This window comes from Tauraco erythrolophus, chromosome 1 (genome assembly GCF_009769465.1).
Source record: "Tauraco erythrolophus isolate bTauEry1 chromosome 1, bTauEry1.pri, whole genome shotgun sequence".
NCBI lineage: Eukaryota > Metazoa > Chordata > Aves > Musophagiformes > Musophagidae > Tauraco > Tauraco erythrolophus.
Genome location: NC_141465.1, coordinates 36,221,363 through 36,246,097, shown reverse-complemented (window position 1 = coordinate 36,246,097; position 24,735 = coordinate 36,221,363). Strand labels below are relative to the sequence as shown.

The 24,735-nt window shown below is 44.5% G+C and overlaps 1 protein-coding gene across 2 annotated transcripts; it reads right to left on the bottom strand.

Annotated features, from left to right (window-relative positions):
- UBASH3A (ubiquitin associated and SH3 domain containing A) lies at positions 1-24,108 on the bottom strand. Of its 2 annotated transcripts, none has more exons than XM_086608304.1 (14): positions 23,996-24,108; positions 20,136-20,189; positions 18,320-18,506; positions 15,845-16,043; positions 14,960-15,129; positions 13,844-14,052; positions 12,865-12,991; positions 10,788-10,896; positions 9,278-9,400; positions 8,407-8,499; positions 7,170-7,314; positions 1,785-1,891; positions 1,181-1,287; positions 1-282 (listed from the first exon to the last, which is right to left on the bottom strand). In XM_086608304.1, the coding sequence occupies exons 1-14, from the start codon at positions 24,106-24,108 to the stop codon at positions 145-147; spliced, it is 1,881 nt and encodes a 626-aa protein (XP_086464430.1). In that variant the 3' UTR covers positions 1-144. The 2 variants fall into 2 exon arrangements, with proteins under 2 accessions (XP_086464430.1, XP_086464436.1); XM_086608310.1 differs by having other exon boundaries at positions 10,788-10,887.
- Between the last annotated feature and the right edge of the window lie 627 nt (positions 24,109-24,735).

Below are 24,735 nucleotides of genomic sequence, written 5' to 3'. Positions count from 1 at the left end.
TGGGAAGTGTTTTTCTGTGCTTTGACAACTTGGAGAGGGTATTTCCCACCGTCTCTTAAGTCTTCCGGATGAGTCACTGGGCTGTGCTGAACCCTAACCTGTCTTTGACTAGTTTTTGACGACTGCAAAGGCAGAGCCGGCCTTCTAATCTTCCATGAGACCATTTCTCCAGTTAAACGCTGCATTTGCTCCATGAGTCAACGTCTTCACTGGTGGGTTGACCATCTGCCATTTGTTCTCCTCTTCAATCTCTTCGCAGAAACACATGCCCAGCGAAGGGATCTAGGAAAGAAGTTACCAGCAGAGTTACTAGCAGGGTCACTGCTTTGACATGAAAGAGGGGGCTTTGTTACAGAAAAGAGCAAACCCTGAGACTGTTCTGGGAGAAACCAGGACATTTTGCAGTTTCTGAAATGAAATAAAACCAGAGTGGAGGTCTGTGGAGTGAAAGGTGAACTTGTGTCATCGCCCCACATTCATACTTGGATTCGATGGTCAAAATATATTCACTTCTCCTTATATATCAACAGTGGTAGTAAAAATAGATCTAATGACTGAACTCTCTGGTTGTTCATACCATGGCAGATAGTAAGGAAAACTGAGGTGAAGAATTCTGCCACCGGTGATAATACACAAATAATATAAACAAAAAACCTTGATGACCAGGTCTCAAGCACAGGCCCCACTTGCGAAGCTGGCAAAAAAAATCCCTTCTCCACTTCATTCTGTAGCTGAGCACCAAAGTTATGAACTTACAGTGACCTAAAAAACATACAGCTTCTTACAGAATGACTCATTGAATGTAGCTGCAGGTTACACTAACAACACCACGAGGTGAAGAGGGAAGGCTCTTAGCCCCATTTCCAAAGGAAAGAAGCTGGCTCCAGAGGAAGAGGTTTCCAAATGTGCCTCTTGTCTGTAGGTGTTACATTACGTTGACTTTCCAGGGGAGTTGGATGAAAATCTAGCTGCTAGTCACATACTGTTCATCAGGAGAAAATCCTTCTCTTGACCTGCAGAGCTATGCTAAAACTGTATGAGATTCCCTTTGCAATGACAAAGCTGATGCCATTGGTACTGGCAGGCAGTCACACCCATGTCTCACTGTCTAAGCAAGCTCCTTATTAAAAGTATAATAAAACAAAAATAAAGCCTCCTGCTGAAAAAAAAGTCTTCTTACCTTTCGTACCACCTGGGCAAAGTCGCTGCTGTCTCTGGGGGGGAGCCCTATCAGAGGTCGGGTGAAAGACGTCAAGGAGGATCCATGGCCCACAATGAGGATGACACCTGATACGCCAGAGAATGCAAAGAAAAGTAGTAAGGGAGTTGCAGCACTGTCAGGTATGAGGCTCTTTTGGGGCTGTTCATCTCTGCAGACCTCTTTGATAATGTGGCAGGGTGTATTGTGTTGGTTAGAAAAAGTGATATGTTTTAGGTATGCCAGCTACTGAGAGAAAGCATTTGCTAGGAAAAGAGAAAAAACAGTTTTCCAGAAAAGTATATTATCTTACTCTGAGCTACATCCCAACATAGAAAGACCAAGCAAAGTGTATACTCTTGCAATTTAGCACTCTACTATTTTCTGTTTAATTTCACTTTTTCATTTCTATCCCATAAATTGCAAGAATTTTAATTTAGTGTAACCCAGGACAAGGACTAAGAGTCGACCTTAAGCTTTGTGCAATACCAGCAACTCATGTTTAATGTGTTTCTGTTGGCAAATCTCTGCCAGTTCCTGTTACTGAAAGTGTCTGACAGAATATACAAAAACCTGAAACTTTTACCTTTGCTGGGGCAGGCTGTGATGATCTGTTTTATAACCGCAGAGCTTCGGCTTACATATTCTTCATAACTTTCCGATGGTACCAGAGAAGAGAGTGGGAAGTTACCCCTGACAACAAAGTCACAAATATATGTTAATGTAGATGAATATGGGGAGACTGTCAGCACTATTGAATGACTACACCAGAGAAAAGGCAATCAGTTAAAAGGATATAGGTTTATTTACTGACTTGGCTGACATACTGCTACCTCAGCTGGCACGGAGCATTTGCTTCCACCACAGTAATTTCCGTTAAATCTTATGGCTAAATCTCGTAGCTCATAAAGCACCAGATGCAGGGAAAACCATACTTTAATATAACTTGTAGTTTACAATTGAGATTATTTAAAGTAGGATTCATGCCTAAGAAAAGCTTAAGCTTTGAGTAATTCTGTTGGCAGGGACCACTGCCCAGGTATGGACTACAGACTTGCAGAGCAGCCCAGCTCTAGCAATCCTGACTGCGTTCAAACTGAGGCGAGACTGATGACATGAACGCTTTCAAGATTTGGTGCCTCAGTGTTCATAGAATCATAGAATCATAGAATGGTTAGGGCTGGAAGGGACCTTCAAAGGTCATCTAGTCCAACCCCCCTGCAAGGAACAGGGATATCTCCAACTAGATCAGGTTGCTCAGGGCCTCGTCCAACCGGGCCTTGAACGTCTCCAGGGATGGAGCATCCACCACCTCTCTGGGCAACCTGTTCCAGTGTTCTACAACTCTCATGGTAAAAAATTTTTTCCTAATATCCAATCTGAATCTACCTCCCTCTATTTTAAAACCATTACCCCTTGTCCTATCACAACAGGCCCTCCTGAACAGCCTCTCCCCATCTTTCCTGTAGGCCCCCTTGAGGTACTGGAAGACCGCTATAAGGTCACCCCGGAGCCTCCTCTTCTCCAGGCTGAACAGCCCCAACTCTTTCAGCCTGTCCTCATAGGAAAGCTGCTCCAGCCCTCTTATCATCTTCGTGGCCCTCCTCTGGACCCTCTCCAACTGGTCCATGTCCTTCTTATGTTGGGGGCTCCAGAACTGGACACAGTACTCCAGGTGAGGTCTCACGAGGGCAGAGTAGAGGGGAAGAATCACCTCTCTCGACCTACTGGCCATGCTCCTCTTGATGCAGCCCAGGACGCGGTTGGCCTTCTGGGCCGCAAGAGCACATTGCCGGCTCATATTGAGCTTCTCGTCCACCAGTACTCCCAAGTCCTTCTCCTCAGGGCTGCTCTCGATCCATTCTCCGCCCAGTCTGTATTTGTGCCTGGGATTGCCACGACCCAGATGTAGGACCTTGCATTTGGCCTGGTTGTACTTCATGAGGTTGGTACGGGCCCACCTCTCCAGCCTGTCGAGGTCCCTCTGGATGGCATCCCTCCCTTCCAGCGTGTCGACGGCACCACACAGCTTGGTGTCATCGGCGAACTTGCTGAGGGTGCACTCCATGCCACTGTCCACGTCACCGACAAAGATGTTGAAGAGGGCCGGGCCCAACACGGACCCCTGAGGGACGCCACTCGTGACCGGTCTCCACTTGGACATTGAGCCGTTGACCACTACTCTCTGAGTGCGACCATTGAACCAATTCCTTATCCACCGAGTGGTCCATCCATCAAACCCATGCCTCTCTAGTTTAGAGAGAAGAATGTCGTGCGGGACAGTGTCAAAAGCTTTGCACAAGTCCAGGTAGATGATATCCATTGGTCGACCCTTGTCCACCGATGCTGTCACCCCATCATAAAAGGCCACCAAGTTGGTCAGGCACGATCTGCCTTTGGTGAAGCCATGTTGGCTGTTACCCACCACCTCCTTGCTCTCCATGTGCCTTAGCATGGTTCCCAGGAGAATCTGCTCCATGACCTTGCCAGGCACAGAGGTGAGGCTGACCGGCCTGTAGTTGCCCGGGTCCTCCTTGTTCCCCTGATCCTCCTTGTTCCCCTTAATAAACAAAGCAAATCAAAATCAACAATAAATGGGGCATATCTGCATTAGCTGGACAAATGGATAGCAAAGACTTCCATTCCTAGAGTTAAAAAAGAAAAAAAATGTTTCCAAGGATATTAATCATAACGCGCCGCTCCTAAGTATCTGAGCGGTTCTTGTGCTGAGATCAGGCATTCTTCTTTCTTTTATACATTGGGGCTCTTCAGGTACTGAATAAACATTTTCAAAAAAAAGTAAGAGCCAGACCTTCAAGCTGCTGTGAATCAGGGCAGCCTCACAGGACTGGTAGGACTTGGGTTGATGGATGCCATGAACCCTGCACAGACCTGTCCCAAGGCGCCACAGCAGCTTCCAAGACATTAGCTCTGCCCAGCCCTGGGAGAAGGGAAGAGCTTGCAGTGTCCTGATGGTCAGCGGTGCCAAGGGAAGGTGGCTGGGAACACCAAATTCCCAGGAATGGGAGGCCCTGACAGCCTTCCCAGAGCTGCAGGACAGGCAAAATAGGCAGCAGGACCATTTGCTGCCTCTCAACAGGCTCCTGTCTTTGATATCTACCCACTTAGCAGCTGCTAGAATCGGGGCTTCTTGGCAACAGAATAAAACCTTCCCAAACTCACTTTCTGTTTTTCCTGTCATCCTTTTAATCTGTCTTCTCTGGGAATGGGAAGCGTTCACTGCTACAGCTGGCAAATAGCTAGCCATGTGTTGTGATACAATATAAGGTGTTAATTTTTTTTCTACAAAGAGCTGCCCGCCTCACCCTGATTTGACGGTCTCCTCATTCACTGCACAGGCAGAAGTGAGGTTAGACTAACATATTGTAGTAAGGTATGGTATCACAGTGTACTTTCACAGCTGAGTCCTCAGTACATTATGTCAGCACAAACGGCAAAAGTAGAAAACAGGTGGTAAAACCGTGTGAAAGGCTCGTGCTGGATTGTCAATCACAACTAACACTAATCCTGGCTAGGTCAGACAAGTCTAGATTGGGGTACTCAAAACTAGTCTGCCTTTTGGCAGAGCTGCAATATTTTTTTTTTCATGTGCTGTCCAGTTGGCACCTCAGTATTAACCCTGTTACTAACAAGCCATCCTGCAGCAGAAATGAGCATCTCCAGCACTGGCCCAGGTGGTTTCCAGGCTAAATAGCAACAGGAGGGCTCAAGCCAGGCTAAGGTCTCGGTGTGAGTGCTGTGTCCAGCAGTGAGTGCTACAGGACAAGTGAGGTGAGGACCAACAAGAGAAAATCCAGAGAGGAGCAGTGAGCAGGGGTTTGGAAAACACAGCCTGAGGGAGGATGGGAAGAGTTCGGCTTGGAGGAAAGGCTGGAGAAGGACATGATAATGGTCTGCAAAAGGCAGTTGTGAAGAGGAAAGGAAGGGTCTGTCCTCCATGCAAAGGATGAAGAGGAAAGAAATAAGCAGCTTACACCATGACTGGCAGTCTTTAACAGTAGGAATGGCAAAGGCAGAGTGTATCCTGCTTTGGGACAAGGAGTGCCTGCCAATCCTCTGCTTCTGTCAGAGTTTAAGAGGAGGAAGAGGCCGAGTTAACATCATCCAGCCTTAGCTGCCTACAACTCAAGCGTCTGGCTAGGTCAAAGGAGACAAGTAAGCCCCTTCAGAAGGCAATTCATGCTATCTTAAGTGTCTGACGTAGGCTAAGATGGAAAATCACTGTCTTGGGAGTCCAGTTCTTTCCACCAACAAAAAGGCTGCTAGTGAACGACCGCAGCCTGGACACCCAACTCTTAGGTGTCTGCGACTGAGTGCAGTGAACCTCAAGGTGATTCCATCTCAGGGCACAATGCTTGGGCAGCAGATGTTTCAGCACCACTCGCATTGCCTTTTAGTGGCACTGGAAACAGAAGAATTTGAGTCAGGTCCTCTGCTGACAGGGAACGACCCAGGATTTAACCTAGCTGAAGGTCGTCATTTGCAGTGGGTGAATGTGGTAAAACCACCTTCTAGAACCTGAGGATTTTGAACGCCACATGTGACGGGAAGAAACTGGCATCATACGTGCAAGTTTGTAGCTCATCCACCCTATTTTTGCCTGGACCTGGGTGAGCTGTGAGGTGTCTGAACTCTGTAGATAGCATTGCTTCAGAGCTTCCCCTCTGAACTCCCCACTGCTCTACATTTGCACCCTTTTCTATGTGGAAGTTTGAGGCAAGTGATTTTGTATCAAAAAAACTTGAGAAAAGAGTCTGTTGGTGGTAAAACACACCAGAAAGCACTATGATCCAAGAAAATGAAGGATTTTATTCCTCCATGCAATTTCAAATGAAGATACTTGCTTGACTGTAAGAAATGCATTGAGACATGAGAAGTTTCCTTTCCCCCTTTCTTGAATATGTGGGAAACCCCAGAGACACTCGTTTTCATTAGCTGAGTAATTTCCTGGATCTGGCTGTGCACAGTGAACACAGAGCAGCCTGGTTTGTGAGCAAGATGAGGAGCTAGATTGAATTGGAGGCTTATGGTTTCCTGCCCTGCTGTGGTTTGCAAGCGCTCAGAAAAGGCATCAACACCCGCTCCACACCTCAGTTGTGAGGGCCCCAAAAAGCTCTTGCTGAGCACAATGTTAATCTTCGAGCAACCCAAAACAAAACAGGCCCCCTCTCCGATGGATCTTGGTGACAGGCTGTTATCCTGCTTGCCCCCCAAACCAGGAGGACAGCTGGTTTGTGTCGAGCTCATCTCTTTTTCCCCAGCCCCTGGGGTGACGCCCTGCTTTCCCTTCCTGCTATAGCTGTTGCTTCAGTGACACAAACCAGCAAGGTTTCAGGCGTGGAGCTGTGCTCCTTGTCACCTCCCAGCCCTGGGTTCATCCTCTGCCATGGGGCAAACTTCTTGCTGCTGCCCTGCAGACTCTAAACAAAGGGCTTACTAACCTTTTCTAAAGTCATGTTTCTCCGTCACTGAAAAGCAGGGTGTTATTTACCCGACAGGTTATTCCTCACATTTCTAAAGTGTGGTTCATGTAAGCCAAAGGTGAAAACGAAACTCCTGGTACCTGATACAAATGCCTGTAACACAGTTATGCCTGTGCATGACAAACCATGGACCTGAGCTGGTGGATCTGAAGGCAACAGTGAAGCAGGGCTGGTGCCGTACACAAGCATCAGATGTTTGTGTGTGTGCAGGTGCACCTGTGCGCTGCCTGCACACACATTGCCAAGCGTGCGTGTGTGTGTCCGCGTCAGAGCAGCGGACAAAGTGGACTCTTGGCACAAGGCAGCTGATGGGATGTCGTATTTTGGGAACAGATCACGCAGACTTGAATTTGATCAGAATCACCCATCTTTTGTAGTGTCTGCAATGATTTATGACAAATATAAAGATGAAGAGATACCTCAGGGAAAAAAAATAAGGCGTTAACAGCTAGATATGGAGCAATTACCTGTAACTTGTGTCTGTCGTGTATGATGCCTCTGCCAGTTCTGTCACAGTCATGAAGTTAGGAATTACCTTGCTTGATTCCCACTTGGTCCATTCAAACAGTCCTGGTTCCACCCTGATTTTGACTTTTTGATCTAATTTAAGCCCTGCAAGAACAAGAAATATTTATCAAGAGAAGAAAGCGTACACTCATGCTGTACATTCTACGTTGTTTGCTGTAATGTTTTCATTAATGAAAAAGAATTACTTATGTTGAACAAAAAAGGGTCATGTTGATTAAATGAAGTCAACATTATATTCTTGTCTGACTTATGTCAAGTCACTACAAATTCTTACATTATTATTATTATTACTATTATTATTATTACTATTATTATTATTATTTCTGGAGCTTTCTTGTGATGAGCTGCAAGGTACAGGAGAGAATAGAAGAAAAGAGCTCATTAATGTTGCAATCCGAATAAACTTTAGACAGGAAATGTTTTTACCCTTTTTATATAGCATTTTGTTTGGTGGTTCTTGACAGGGCAATAAATCATCCTGTGGTGTTAGAAATGGAATTCTTTTGTGATAAGACACGTTGTTTTGTTGATTATTCTCAAGAGAGGTTACTGAGTGGTGCTAGCTCCCAGAAGAAATGCACTCCCATTGTAATTCTGATGTAAACCTGGTAACGAACTGTGAACCTCCGACAGATCTGTTGGAGGGGACAGGAAAAGAAAAAAGGAGAGAAAGAGAGAGGCAGAAGGAGAAGGAGAAGGAAAGAGGGTCTGCAGTATGAAGGAATTAAAATAGTTTGGCTTGCAAAGGTAAATGGTTTCAGGAGAAAGCTATCTTCCCTGATTCACATACGTATCCTTCAGAGCACTGGAAACATTCGCTTTTTGGCTCAGAATATTTTCTGGAAGAGGTGGCAGTGGTGATTTGATGAGCAGCTACTAATGTTGAATTCAGCCTGATGTGAAATATCTCTGTTTCATATAACATTAGATTCCATTTTAACTAGTGAGGACTAGAGTTAACAGGATAGTACTCTCCAGACCAGAGACATGGCAGCAGGTTTATTACTGCCTAGATTACCAGCTAGACAAAACCACCTTGTCTTCCCTGCTTAAATATAACAACAAATATGCATAAAATCATATATCTTCTTAATTACTTCTCTCAGAGACTTCACAGAAGTTTGATGAAGGCATTTTTGCCGTTGCAAAAGCGCCTGGCTGGTTTTTCTACCTTACCCTGCAGTAGGTGTTGAGCTGTCTGTACGCAGCGGAGCGCGGGTGATGAGTACACGTAGCTGACTGTCACCTCCTGGTCCAGCAGAGCTTCCCCTGGGCGGGAACAGCAAAGCGAGTTGCTCTTTTACAAATCATGACTGATGAGAAACTACTACAAAACACTTTCTGCAAAAAACAGCTTGGAACTTTTCAGTTTCATTGGTGTCGGATACATTGACAGTCCCTTTCCATTCATTTTTTCACACTATTGGCTGAATAAGGCCACTAAAAAGCTCATTCTGGTGGCAATGGCAAGTTTAAAATGAAAGATAATGACAGAAGATTCACTCCAAATCTGCAAACAGCAGTTAGGGGCTTGGCTGTCTCCGGATATCTGAATCACCAGAGACAAGCATTTGCAGCAGACTTCCATTGTCCAGTCAGGTGTGCTCGCTCAGGGAGCAAAAATAACTTCATCCAGTGAGTGAATTGAGTCAGACTAACCCATATCACCCAGCCACCAGCTACCTGTGGTGACCTGATCACACTCTGCTGACCATGCAGCTGCTGCACTCCTCGCTGCCCATTCAGTGACAACTTCATAAGACATTAGTCCCTTGCAGAGAAGCAGATGGGCATATGTAGCATTGTAGCTTCTTTCTTTTAACTTTCTTTGCCAGGAACTGGCAGGATGGGTCTCAAAGATGAGCAACCAGCCCCACTCTCTATTTTACTGTTTAACAAGATCTCGCAGTGGTTGCCCATAGGGAAGAGTTACGATAATGCGTGCTACTAGGAGTTTTTCTACTGCAAAGCCTGTATGAGCTTTTGCAGATGATGAAACCCTGCTTCCCAAACTCTTATATTTGCAGTAGAATATTATTCAGCTTACCTATAAGCCTTGACTGGAAAATACCACAGCAAGATAAAGGAGGATCGTATTCAAAATGCTTCACGTTGTCTTTCCGCTTCGGCAGGGTGGAAGGGAAGTTCAGATCTGCTCTGTAGTATTTTCCTGAAATGAGGTAGGACATTTTGCCATGGCACAAGGTGGGCAACAGTCGAACACACAGGTGGCATTTCCATATAATGGCTTCATTTCTTCTGAATGGTTGAAAACTCAGCCCCGAGTGACATCTCGACTGGCAAAGGAAACAAGCTGAGGCCTGTTCTCTGGCCACGAGGGTAAGCAATGAAGCAGGGCATCTGCCCAAGGAGCTAGTCTCTCCTTCCTCCACCTCAAACACCCATGCTGGCTGTCCACTGGCGATGGACAGTGGCCTGTGCTCTCCCCAAACATCGCCTTCAAACGATGTGGGCGAGGGCGAGCTGCCATCAACTGAAACCATGCCAAAGAGACAGCTGATAACTAAGCAGTTTAGGGAATCATGGACAGTGCCTGAATTCAGATGCCTACAGGATTATTTTAGTACTACAGACCCAGTCAGTGTCTCACTGATGAAAAAGACCTGGTGACTGCTATTACCTTAAAGAGATCATGTTTTAAGGTCACAACACTGGCTTGGGAAATTACATGTCCTAACAAAATATCACCTCTTCTGCAAGCTCTGAAGGAGAAAATGGGGGGGAGGAGAGAGAGGACAGCAAATTGTGAGAATTTGGCTTTGGGGGCTTAAATGAAACAAAAATCCACTCCATACTGATATGCTTTTACAATTGCCAAAATGACAAAAAAGCATTTCCACTGAAGAAAAATGAAACCAATAAGTTGATTATACAGCCAGAAGGTACCGCCCTCATTATCTAGTGTGAATTTTGCACATTTAGTATAGAAGATCACCGGCATAATAAAGGAGACTTTCAGCATAAAGCTCTCCCTTCTGAACTCCCACCGGCTTCTTCCTCTCCTTCCTGCTGACACATATTTCCCTGTTCTGGGTCAGTTTTCTTCACCTCAAAACATACTTTTTTTGAGAGAGAAGGCCAAGAAATTCAGCTTTTAAGTTGGTGCTGACATCTCATTTGCACCACGGTTTGCTCTTGCTCTTCTTCCCCAGGTTTGACTAGTGACGTACTGTGACTCTGACCACAATTCTGACTCAGGCGTGTAAAGATGAAGGGGTCTGACAACCACCACCTTGTGCAACCAGCGGTAGAGGTCTTGTGTTTTGTACATCCTTCAGTGAAACACATCTGTCAGTATCACAAGAGATTTGCTTCTTCTGCAGAGTTTATCTAACATAAGCATGAAGGTCTTTAGGACATTATGAAATAGTGGTTACGGGTAGGTCAAAGCAGTGCTACGCCTGACTTGCAATGTTACTCACTCTTTTGTGTCAGTGTTTATATTTACACATAGGAGACTGAATCTCTCATACTCATTACTGGGGTCAATTGGTTTCAGTTCTGATTTGCTAAGATCCTTCCATTATCTTACTCACCATCTGTGGTCAAGCACTGCTGAAGCCACGACTTGCCAAAGACCTGATCAACTCTTTCCCCGTGGCGCATCACCAGCACCCCTCTGCGCAGGGTGGCATTCTGAGACTGCTGTGGAAAAAAGGACTTTTATTACGAAATTATATATAACCCACATGAAAACTCTGGTTTCCTGGATGCTGCCTGATAGAGGAAGGAACAGCAGACGTGTCCTGGGAGGTCTACAAAAAGTACAGATGGGGAGGGAAAGGAGTTGCTATAATAGATGCCTATCTTTAGGACAATAGTAAGCTTGACTGGCTCTCCACTGAAGGCAAATGAAAGAGATCCCTGACCTTCATGGGCTACAGATTAGGTTGTAACTCTGTGTTTACACCAGTGAAAGGTAGTACTGATAATAGAACTTTTAATTCCAGTGTGGGAAGAAATTATAATTTTAATATATATGATACGGTTGGTATAAACTAGAGAGAAACTAGCTAAGATTTAAGTGGTAATGCTCTTTTCTACACCAGGACTAACAGGAAGATTGTCTTTCTTTTCCTAATGAAAACACTACTTTTACACTTTTCTTAACTGTGTGGCCAAGTCAACAGTAAACCCAGACCTCCTCTGAGGCCACTTTTTTACTCAGACTTTGTGGAATTACAAATAAGTTCTAAGTAGTTTGGGGTTAGTATACAATGCACATTAAACACAGATGAGAAGATAAGGAGGAACAGGACAAAGGCTTTAAAACTTTTTCAACAGTAACCCATCGCAGTGTTACTGCTGCAGCGCTGAGGTTAGTGATGAGTATCTTCAGCAGCAGAGAAGGGAATTCTTAAGAAGTGGTATGAGATTTATATTCATGTGTTCTGCTAAACACTATTGCATTTCTGCCATGAAGTGCAAATAACTGTCACAAGATCAGAGTTTAAAACTAAGGTTCTGTGGTCTTGCATTTCTGCTTAGGAGGAAACCAGAGGTCGGGGAAACTCCTAGACTGGAGACGTGCACACCTGCAAAACATGTTCCTCAGGCCAAGCAGTGGCTCTGCCACAGATCTGAGCTAGATAAGAGAGGCCAAGGGCAACCAAGAACCAATCGAAGGATGTGTGACTCGTGCAGAAGTTTCTGTCTTACAGTAGCACACACAGTGTCCTGGGATGCCCCGGGGTAGAAGTTCCCTCAAAAAGCCCTCGAGTTCCTCTGATGTTAACACAAATGAACCTGGGGCTATCCCTCAGCATAGTGAGAAGAGAAGTCGTGGGGCCAGCAAGCCCAAAGGGGTTTCTGCAGCATGTCGGTGTGCCAGAAAGGACTCTTTTGGCATTCCTGACAGTCAGAGCCAATAAGGCAGTGGAGGTGAAAAATGTGCTGTAGGTAAAAAATTATTTGTTTTGCTCTTCCTACCTGAAGACCAGTGGAAAATCCAGGAAAAAACTGATACATGTTTATTTTGAAACTGGGACAAAAATGTAATCGCATCAGTGCTGCTAACCTTTCCAGCTAGCTGTTCTTTTGCTGCAGTTCTATGCAGTTGTTTGCATTAGCTACATACCTAAGAACACCAAAGAAGACGAAACATTTAAATGTGCCAAGATCTGGGACCATGTAAACCACCAAGGTGACATCCATAGAATCTGGACATAAAAGTAACAATGATCAATGAGCCTAATTCTGCTCTAGTTACTCTGCTATGAAACCATATGAAAGCCAGGGGAAGTTGTACCTGCGTCTCACTTGTCTGACCTGTTGCCATATCTCTGCACAGCTTGCCCAGTAAGGCTGTACACAGAGAAACCTGAGTAGAGAACTCATATGTGGGACTATTATGACAGGAATGAAGAGAGTTTTGTGAAAGAAGGCAAGAGTAATATACATCATACACATTACAAAATATTTATGAGATATTACATCATACAGTATGAGCGTATGAGTGTGTATGTGTGTAATATATATGTGAATTACAACATAACATGAAAATGTGAGGGAGGAGAAAGGAAGATACTATTAAATTTGCTAAATGCTTTAATTAATAGTATATCTGCACAAGCACATGGGAAAGATAAGAAATGAAAAAAAAAAAACAATTACCTGAAGAGATAGCACATTGGTTATGCTCCTTGACATACTAGAATTATGGACTTCTCCATTCAGCTTTACATTAGGTTCATGTTCAGTTTGGGTGAAGAATCTGGAAGCTGTTACAAAAACATACTCCCTGCAGAAGCAATGCACACAAACATACAGGTGCACACATAAATAGAAGGGATTTTTAAGTTGTTATTTTGTCTAGAGACACGTGTAAGTCAGGATTCATATTCCACCCAATATTTTTTTCATACTTGCAATCCCCTTCATCACTTTGTTCTTGGTTTAGAATCTGCCCAGTAAAAATCAGGCTAAAATAACATGAACTGGTGGCATATATTTGGTGTAACCCTGCTAAAGTGTGCTCTTCTAACAGGAAATACTACCTGGTTGTCCCCTCTCTGTCTCTGAGGACTCAGCAAGAAGTGCACCTACACCTCCTTGCTTAGAAAAATCAGCTCTAATCTACAAGCAGCATCAGCCATGCTGTCAGCTGCAGAGCAAAGTGCAGGAAGCCAGACAGATGCCTGCTGATACAGGGTAAATCAACAAGACAAGGATGGGCTCAAGGTGGTGGAGTAACCTTTGTGTGGTTTCACTTCAAGTTAGCTTTGCAAGTTCTTGAAATGAGAAAAAAGGAGAAAGAAGAAAGCAATGAGCTAGGCTGAAGGCTCAGTCTGCCCCACAGAACGTGGTCTTTTAAAAGTCATTAGGATGTTCAGGTTGTTAAAGGGCAAACAGGGGTCATCCCTTGAGCAGCTGAACTAATGAACTCTGGGTGTCGGTGGGTTTTGGTCTTATGTCTTTTCTTCCAGAAATCTCAGCATCCCACCCAGACTTTCAGGACCCCATTCTCCTCTGCCCACACTGCCCCCAGCTCCTGCCTGGCAGCCCACAGCTCACAGTGAGGAGAACCACAGCCGCTGCTCCCTGGCAGGAAAAGCAGCTGATGTAGAGCAACACCTGTGAAACCTCAACTTACCTGTGCTTAACCCACGTGTCTGACTCGTTGGCCCTCTCAGTGTAGTTTTCGGGAAGAAAACCCCTGCAGCCGGTCCGATGCGAGGTCCCGATCACCCAGCCTTCACTCACGTCAGACTGCTGCGTCGGGTCAACGTAGATGAAGTCCCCGGTGTTGATCATGAGTTCATCGATGTTCTGGGGCTTATACTGGAAGAGGGCCCTCAGCGTCTGGGGAGAAGATGCAACAGAGTCAGACTGCTGCCCAGAGCCCACTACTGCACCTGCCGCAGCCTTTCAGGGGATGCTTGTTCAACTCTCTACTGGACACGATGACTGGTACTATTTTCCATTCTGCAACGTGCTCTTTAATGGCACTTGAGCAGAGAAAAAGGAAGACATGACTGCATTTGCAGTGTGTGTAAAAATAGGCACTTGGTTTTCGTAAAAATAGGCACTTGGTTTTCATAAAAATATTTTTTTCCTGTAAGTAGTACAGATTTATTTGAAAGCAAACATAGCAAAAGTGTTATCAGCTATTTTTGTGTTTACTTGCAGCTCTCCTGAGTGTGACCAAAATCCAATATGAGATTTGTGACAAGGTGATATACTGATCTGACTAAATAGTGTTGATCATTCCATAATTTAAATTTGGAAATGAGAACTGGAAAAATGTTGACTGGTTCTAAGAGTCTGTTAAGCAGAAAATCATCGGCAAGAACTATGTCCTGCTCACTGATGTCTAATCTGTGCAGTTTTCACCATGGCTGGACCAATCAAGAAAACTAATTTTCCTGAAAGGAATTTTGCTGCAAAGCTGTGGTCTGACAAATCTCAGCAAATATTCAAGGATTATCTTTTCCTATCTCTTCTATTTTCTCATGTGATGGCAAGATTATCTTTTTTCTGCTGGAGTTTAGAATTAGACCTTGCTGACATGCAGGCCTACCATAAAGGTATCTTCTACTGATTCATGAGTACAGTTTTTCTACTCAAAAAGATACTTGAAACAACCATGCTTTTTGAAACACTGTATTGTGCATGCACTGATTTTCTTCATGAAAAAAAAAGGCAAGATGACTGTAGCAAAGAGTCCGGATCGTGGGCTCAGGAAATTAAATAAATCTGATGTCAGTACCTGGTAATGCACAAAACGCATGTCCCGTGAGTAAAGAGCAGCTACCCACTGGCAGCTCTCTCCTGGGTTAATGCATTTGGCCAATTGTTCCAAAGTCTTCTGATGATGAGGATAAAACTTGTGAGCCAAGGTAAGGTGGAGCTGCTTTAGACAAGGCTTCACATGGCAATCTAGGAATGAAACAATCACATCACAACATAGAAGTGAAGGTCATTTAAAGATCTTCTTGGTTTACACTACATGCTTTGCATGATGCAGGAAATACCACAGTAATTGGTAGTAGAGTAGATCATAGTTTTGCTGTATAACGATTTTGCAGAATGTCACGGTTTTAATCATGCCAGAACAATTCACAAATCTGGATTGGATTTGCTCCCTGGCTTCAGCTGGGAGAACAAAATGAACAGGGCTTGAATTCTTCTCCCAGTCTGAGATTTATTGAACTCGTTCCTCCCAGGTGAAGCTATCCTGGGGCTGTGTCCCTTCAGTCTCCACGGGTGATGCAGTTTCCCTTGGATGTCACTGGAGTGGGGATTAGGACCTATTTCTCAGGGATACAGTTGGGCCATCAAGTTGGGCCATAACACCATGGGGATGGAGGTCTGGGAATAGGAGTATTATATCTCTGTCCATCTTGGATATCCTGATCAGTGGCCTATCAAGTTACACAGCCAACAATTTCAGCTTCTAGACAAAAGAACCATGTCTTCCAAGTCTAAAATGCGCTCCCCTAGCCACATTATTTTCAAGTCTGTAGAAGGAAAGGGTGTTTTCTGGCAGTAAAACATCAGCTAAGATCCCCTGGATATACAGGAGATGTTTTCAGTACCATGCCTAAGCATTTGTGCTACGACCCACCCATTTTCCCTTTGACGTTGGTCCTACCTGCCAGGGATGAAGCCTCTGAAGAGAATGCCAGAGCAAACTCTTTGAGGATATTGGCATGGCTGTCACTAATGAAGAAGCCAAGGTAGCTGGTGGATGAATGTAGTGTTAGGGAAATGGATGGTGGAAAGCACTGTGAAAAGCTGTCACCGACTCGCTTTAAGGTGTCATACAGTAATTCCACTTTCTGGTCTTCACACTGAAAGAAAATAGACGAGGAGCAGGCTTTACTGACCAGCTCAACAGTTGCTATCATAGCCTGTGTTATACAGTAGTATCAGAAAACGCTGTGGGCATTAGACTTCCTGAGAAAGGCAACACACCTACAAACTTGCCCGAAATTCCTAGTATTAAAATCAGTACTATTGGACAGTTTGATCAGCACAGTATCCTGGTGCTATCATAGGAGATGGAGCCATCTGCCAGGATGTGTATCTAGCCTGGGCAGGAAAAGGACAAAAGATTTTACTGTCTGACAGGTGTGGAGTAACATGTCTGAAATGAGGCAGGGATCATGATTTCCCTCTTCATTTCTAAGTAAGAATTTGTGTTCTCATTATCCTACAGTTATTAGCTGAAATTGCTCCTGCTAAAACCTCAACATCTCAGATGCTGAGAAGCATACCTAGCAAAATTCATAAACCATTTTTGTCATTATGATCCTTAATCATCTAATCACAGCAAATTAAAGGATTGTACAGAGCCATGCTTCCACAAAAAAGTGGCAATTAAGCAGTATAAGAAGTGAAGAGACAGAGATGGAATTTGCGCCGTCCGGCCAAAGACAGGAACATTAACGATGCTCCACTTCTGCACTGATTTATTCTCCTTCACAGAGCTATTGGCTCCATTTAGCCTTTACCCTGGGTCAAGCTGCTGAAGAGGAAGAGCAGAAGAGAAGAAAGGAGCTCCTCCTTCTTTGACCGTCTTTCGAGCAATTTCTCAGGCCACGGGGAGGTGGAATGCACCAAGGGGGCACTGGACAGACTGGGCTGTGGGGGGACAGGGGTGGATGGGCAAGTGCCACACAGCAGACTACTCTGGGGCAGACCAGTCTGGGAGCTCTGGAAACAGCAGAGGGCCAAGTCAGGAGCAGGAGGTGGGAGCCAGGTCAGTGAGTCTCACTTCTGCCTGTGAGGCTCCCAGGTCAGCTCTTGCTGACAGCCAAGGAGCAGAGAAGAGCACCAGAAGGTGCATTTATCCCTAAAAATATGCTTCCTGAAATGGGGCTGAGATGCACGAGGTGAGGGTTGCAATTCAGTTGCCTCTTCTAGGAGCAGGCCTTTAAACTTGACACCTTTCAAGAGTGTGACATTTGTTACTAATTAATGATTTTTGTTTCGTACAATTGTGATTAATGGCCACAGGGTACCAGTCAATGTTTTGTTACAAGATACTCTTATTTTCACTGTCTATACTTAGTGGCATGGCTTAGTATAAAAAAATGAATAACAATAATTTTTGTCCATCTGCCCTAGCTCATGACTGTTTCAGCATATCTCAGCTGCAGCTAATGTTCACGTGCTGCACCATCAACATGTGAAAACTGGATTCCATGTGGCTCCAGAGTTTTTCCAGACCGTGACTCGTTGCAGGTCTTGGCTGATACTGGCACATTCACCTATGCAAGAGAAGCAGCTCTGCTGGGAAGTTCTCTAGAGGCCACCACTTCCAGAATTCTTCAGAAGGCCACCTAGGAGAACAGTAGCACCTCTAGAACCAGAAAAGAGCCCAACAGGAGTCCAGCTCAGGTGCCTAATTTTCATGTTAAATTATTGACAAAGTGACTCAACTGCACTGCCTGACTCCGATGTGTCTTCCCCTGTTCCTTCCATCCCTGCGTGTTCTGCTTCTCTCTTTTTCACAACATCCAAGCTTCAATAGAAAGAGCAAAGACTGGGACAGGCCACTATAGCTATGAACTTCTGGCTAGGTCTCTCTGGGGAAGGCAGAGGTGTCCCTAAGATTCTCACAGGCATAATACCAAAGTTGTCTACATCCTATGATGACGCTGTCACTGCTGCACAGCTGGCTGAAGGCAGCTGCTGCTGCCCTAGCTAGGAAGGCTGAACATCCTAGATGGATACAGCAATGGGCATGGTCTCTGACACCTGCTGATAGCTGCATGTAGGGAGCAGTGCTTCCTGCTGGCAGGTCAACATGCAGCCTGAACTGCACAGGGTTGCTCTAGACAGATGCTAGACACATGTCACTCAGCTACCCCAAAGCATCCCACTGGCCACAGCATCCAATTTTCAGGTATCCCAAGATTTAAGGTGGGTAGCTAGAGTGGGTGGTGGGAAGAAAGCCCTCGGAGCCTACGCAGGGGCTGAACATTCAGCTGTTAAGCAAGCATGCCTGGACCTGGGTCATACCATTTCATCATCAAGGAGAAGTTCTGGTGTAAGACAATGGCAGGTGGCCCAGTTTCACCAGTAGCTGCTATTTGACCCTTGCACATCTTTTGTGCCTTACCGTGAAGAAATCGCAGAGAGTGATGTGAGGAAAAATCTCATGGGCTCTGTTTTTCCCGCACTGGCGCTTGCTCTCCTTCCAAAACTCTTGTAGGTGGTTACGGAAACGGCCGGTGGGACACAAGTAAAGAGCATACTCCTGAGGGATCGGGTCATCCAAAGAGGGATCATTGCAGTGGGAGTGCAACCTGAAATCAAGAGCATATCGCAGAGTAAGTGTGCACACCGCTTACTACTCGTTTCCTGTAGTTGAAGGCCTCTATAGTAGAGATCAGAAAAAGGAAATACGAGGTTGTTATTTTACTACAAATGAAAACCTAAAATAAAAGCTCCTTACAAATTGTCTCTTTGAAGTACTAAATAATGGAGAAAGTGGGGGGTTTTCTGCTCATTTTTTGTATGCTTTACATTTAACTATGTGCCTTCATTTCTTTCAATGTCTGAAAATGAAAGACAACAAAAAAGATTTTTTTTAGGGTTTTTCTTTTTGTTATTTTGCCCCCTTTTTCATGACTGGAAACAGAGGACTGGAGGAGGAAAAAGAAGCAACGGGTAGAAAATATTCGAGAATCACAAAGTGAATACCAGCTGAAGATTTTAAAAAATACTCAAAAAGAGCTAGCCTTTTAATGCAGCCCTAATAAATGTAAACAAGATGTATCAGAAGATGTACAAGCAAAGATCAGAAACTCGTATCCTATGTGATGACATCCTTCACCTTGTCCTTCACATGCGGTATGTTTGACTTTGCAGCTGTTGGATTGGGAGTGATTAATGGAAAGCATGGTGGCATCCTCAACAAAAAATTATTTGGGAAGAATATGCCACTCTCAAATGTCTCCTCTGGCTTTGCACCAAAGAAAAAAAAAAGAAAAAAGCAATCAAACCAACCAAAAGAAAAAAAAAAGCACAACAAAAACCAGAAGAAAGTGCAAGGAAAGACTGGATTTAATTGGAAGGCGGATTAAAGTGAAAAAATCTATTATCAGCATAACATATAAATACTCTGTGAGCGTCTTAGGACAGAGGAAAAAGCCTTGCAGAGATCAAGACTAACAAGCTGTTTTGGCTCTAATGATACCTCCCTCTGACCATCAGTCTTTCAGCTTATTTTATAATGAGCCTTTCTCAAGGGAAGACGGGCTGTTTGCCTCCAGCCATTGCCATTTAACCCCACGTTGTTACCGCACGCATTTGTAACTGCAACCATAGGTTTACAGATATTTTCCTTGTTTCCTTCCTCCTTTCCTTCGAGAGAGAGAGTCCAGGTTTCCTCCTCGAGCCCCATGCCCATTGTCTATGGGTGCACACCACGAGGTGTGAGCGCGGTGCAGAGGCAGGGAGGATCTATACTCCCTGGCTGCCTCCGAGCACCTTTCCAGACGTGGCCCGCTGAGCACCCATGATCCTGGCTTGGAGCCCAGGAACCCCTTACTGAGGCAGTGACCAGACTTCACCTACCATGGCCATAAATGAGAAGGAGATTCAATAGTGAGAAGTGTCTCCCCAGAGCAGCTGGTCCCATGAATTGATTAACACCACTGTGGTAAAAGTAGCTGCTTCTGCCCAAGACTAGTCTTACCTCCCTAGCTTTTTTGATTTACCCCAGACTTCCTGCAAACAACCTCACTTTCCAGAGTAAGTACAAATGCAATTATTTTTTTTTCTCTGTGTGAACTAAAATGAAAAAAAGAGAACTCAGATGCAGGGTTTTTAATGGCAGCTAACTTCAAATTCAGTGACAGAATTAGCACATTAACAAGGAGTTGTAGCCGGGTTTAATGCGAAAGCACTCCTTGGAAATCACAAGTACTTACCATTTTGCAGCATCTTCTATTGTCTTTTGTCCAGTAGCAGCCAAGGCTTTTTGCCTAGAAAAAACCCAAAATGTATTCATCAGAAAAACAGAAAGAAAACTCCTAGGAAGTAAAGAATGGATGTGCTGTGGTCACCAAGTTTGTTTTCCAGCACAGACAGGACCTTTAACAACTAGGTGATTCCTGGAAAATATTAATGTTCTTGAATCCCTCTAGATAGTTTTTCCCACTGCAAGTCTTTAATGCCTTAAAGATTGGTAACCTGTCCTCCCCACAGGATGTCCTCCTTTGTGTTCTGCAGGTGTTTCCTTAGCAGCCCTACTGACTATATGGATTTCCTTAGGATTGGGTAAACCGTCCATCCACGCACTGTAAGAGCAGAGTTTGCTAGGTTCATAGGATAATGTTCAGGTTCAAGATGCCAGGCCCAAGCCCATGTATACAAACAAAGCAAAACATACTTATATTGGGATCAGAGAGCCATCAGAGAGCCAGATCTAAGCCACCAGTTTGGTTCAAGACGAGGGATGATATCTCATGTTTCTCTCTGTTAATGAAACTGTCATTGTCTGAGATCGGATTTGATTCACATTTTCTTTTCTCACTACAGTTTTCAGAATTACAACTATGTGTTTCACATGAACAAGTCTTTGTGACTAAATGCTAGGTGATGAATGAAGAATTCCAGTGTTTAAGTAGCACCTGCACCCAATAAACCAATTTACAGCCCTGAAACCCATCTACAAACTTCTCAGAAGAGACATGAAAGGAAGGCAGAGACAGTGGACATGGAGTAAAACCTGCTAAATTACTTGGCATCTACTCATAGATTTCATAGATTTCTAGGTTGGAAAAGACCTTAGAGATCATCCAGTCCAACCGTCCCTAATCCCCATTAAACCATATCCCTAAGTAGATCATCCACCCTATTCTTAAACACATCCAGGGATGGGGACTCAACCACCTCCCTGGGCAGCCTATTCCAGTGGCTGACAACCCTTTCAGAGAAGAAATTCTTCCTAACATCCAACCTGAATCTCCCCTGACTAAGCTTATACCCATTTCCTCTTGTCCTATCACCCATTACTAATGTAAAGAGCCCTTCCCCTACCTCCCCACCATCCCTTCTCATGTATTTGTAGGCTGTAATCAGGTTTCCCCTCAGCCTCCTCTTCTCCAGGCTAAACAGCCCTAACTCCCTTAGCCGCTCCTCATAAGTTTTATTTTCCAGCCCCTTGACCAGTTTAGTCGCCCTTCTTTGGACTCGCTCCAGGAGCTCAATATCTCTCTTAAAGCGAGGGGCCCAAAACTGGACACAATATTCCAGGTGCGGCCTCACCAGTAGCAAGTACAGGGGCAGGATCACTTCCCTATTCCTGCTGGTCACACTATTCTTGATACATGTCAGTATCCCATTGGCCTTTTTGGCCACCTGGGCACACTGCTGGCTCATATCAAGTATCTCATACCAAGAGATACTCATCTCTTTCCTTCTATCTTGAGGGCATCCCTTCTGGCCACTGGGTCCTGAGGGCATCGAATTATTTAGTCTCCTCTCATTTTTATCCTCCATCCCTCCCTATGACATCTGAGCATCAGCAGTGCAATGAGTCCATCAAGCAGCAGGACTCAGGTTTGTCCTTGGTGCTTCCTCCTAACCTTCTGTCTTCTCTACAGAGCAAAAACTATACATGAGCTTGTTAAAACCATTAAATGTACGTATGTGTATGTGCAACCACGCCTGGCTCTTTAGTGAGGGCTCAACATGGATGAGGGCTAAAGTGAGTCTTTCCACTCAAGCTTTAGCTTCTACCTTTCTTCTCCGTAAAGTAAATCAACTACCATGGTCAAATCAGTGCAAAACTGTGAGCCAGCTGGTCTAAAACTAGCTTGTGTCCTCTGTGACTGAATACTGCACCTTTTCTTTCCATACCTCTGCTGGTTCACCCTTCTCCATCACATCAAACACAAACAACCTGTGCTTTTGTCGTTCTCCCCATGCAGCCCTTCCTGCCATATCGTGTTGAAATGTCAGTGCCTGCCGCTGCTTGGCCAATGATGCTAGACTTTGTCACCACTTTTTACACCTCAAAGTGAGTGTTTTACTGCTTCATGCCATGCTGCTTCTCCTACTTGGTGAGAAGTTCTGTGCAAACAGCCCTGAAGCCGAATGGAACATGAGTTCAGCTTTTCTTTACCATAGGGCCTGCGAAATCATAAACATATTAAGACAAGTGAGACCTGAGACCATGGGACTGTCATGCTGCTCAGCACTATCTCCTTGCTCCCTTGTGCTCCTCTGACACAACTACTGACACAGTTCAGTTCTGTACAAGCACCAGGGGAGGCCAATTTTGTTGATCCGGTGCTAGGCTTGGTTCTCACATATTTGATTTTTGTTCTTTGGGGAAATGTTGCTTTGGCATGCTGGTTCTACATTATGAAAGGTTTTGTAGTATTTCCACCGAGCCTCATTTTTCTCAGGCAAGTACATCTCAAAAGAACAACTTTTCAGTACTTTCATTTACGGTTCAATCCAGGAACTACAGAGACAGCTAAAATGTTTTATAAAAATGCAGTCAAAATTGTGAAGGTCATAAAATAAAAAAAGCGAAGAAATTAAAAAATAAAGTGCTTTTGGACATTTTGTCATTTTATGTTGATTCGCATAGTACTTCTGCCACTGCTTCTTGATTTTGACCTGGGAAGCACGAAGCCATCTCTGTAACAGCAGAAAGTGTTTCGAAGGGGATTTGAAGAGCATCACATACAGGACAGAAAATTCAAAAACTAGTCATTACTTTGGGGTGACCCAACTTACAGTATTACTAGAGAAATGACGAGCCAGGTTTTCAGCTGCACAGCTAAAATTCCACTGCGCATAACCGGGAACAAGAGACCCACAGTTTTCTTGTAAGCTATACCCATCATGTCTAAAGTTGATCCACTAAACACAGCTGCTCCTAAAAAGCAGCACAGCACTTATGAATGGAGCCTTTTCAACTTACTTAATTTTCAGGCAAAAAGGAGAGATAGTGCTCTCCTTTCTGAAATATTTTTGAGGCGTTCTTTGACATTTAAAAAAAGATTTATTTTTTGAACAATTTGAACTGAAGTGTCCACGTGTGCCCTTCAGAAGCTGCAAAATCCTCCCCAAAACTTCTCTGTCCAACCAGAGCAATGTTTGGGGGAGGAGTGACCACCTCGTTTCTTTTTTATTAACTTGGTTAGCTGCCACCACTTAATCTCTCGTCCATTGCGGTTGCCAAGAATAGTGCCTCATTCTGTACTGTTACATTTTCCAGGTAGGACATGATTTTGAAACAGGATCCTGATTCAAGACAGGAAGAAAAATTGACAGACTTATGTGGAATCTTGTTAAGGAAACCACACTCTTTTAAAATAGTTTCCAGTGACAAAATCCGGTAGGAGATCTTTGCCAGGCCTGAAAAAACTTTGGCTAGAAGTTACATCCTCATTTAACTCCCTTATAATAACAGTGATAAGCAGAAAAAATGAAAGAGGATACATCCCAAGAGTGAACTATGGACATCAACTTCTTAATTTATTGTGGAGCCTCTCAACCTGAAGACATGGAAGGCTGTGTGTCTTCAGATACACACAGTATTTATAAAAATCAATATAGAGCAGGTTGTTTTTGCAATATGAGCACCACACACTGCTCTACAAGAAATTCAGAGCAAGACAGGTCTGATCCCTGTATAGGGACATCACCCCCAGGAAGCAGCACGCTCTCTTGATGAAAAAAGCAAGCTGCCTGTTGTCAGGATCTTACAAGAAATACCCGTTTTATCTTAAATACTTCTTACTGTGCAAAGGCAGACGAAAACGTTACTCACGCGGTATGAGCCGGGAATCCTTTGGCGAGGAGAGATTCGAGGAGCCCAGAGGTGCTTTTGCTCCTGTGCTTGTTGAACACCTTTGCGTACAGCTGTGTCTCAGCCACTGCCATCTCCTCTGTTCTTCTCGTGACCACGCGCCGAGCGCTGACAGAAATTGGGAGGTGGGAGGAGGGTGCGAGGGAGGGAGGGAGGAAGAAAACGAGAGAAAGAGAAAGAGACAGAGGTAGCTAAAAAAACCCCTCCAACCTCAAACCTCTCTGATCTTTTCTGACAAAAGCTGACATCCTGTTTTCGTAGCATCTGCATCTCTAAATTTTTGGTTTAGGGTGGCTAAAAAAGCAAAAGCTATCTGCAGGCTTTTCTCATACGCCTCAGCAGAACAAGACTGGTAGCCCAAAGTTAAACACTGCAGTCAGGGTGGACTTGCTGAAGGGTCTGCGATGGAATCTTTTAGCCTTTCATTTTAAATTGTCTTCTGAAAGCCAAGAAATCCACCAGAGCTTCTTCTGCAGCGTTGGGGGAGGTGACCACGGATGTCATGCAGCATGTAAGAAGTTAGTCTGTAGGCCAAATTCTTTCCTTTTGGGCTTCATTTTCATGTCCTCCCGTCCCTATTGTATATGGCTCCTGCTTTGGTCTTCTCAGCCAAAGGTGATGAGCCAGCTAGCTGTGCAAGGTCAAACCCAATGTCCCATCTAGACGTCATGCTTTGAAGCTGGTCTTGGAGCATCTCATGG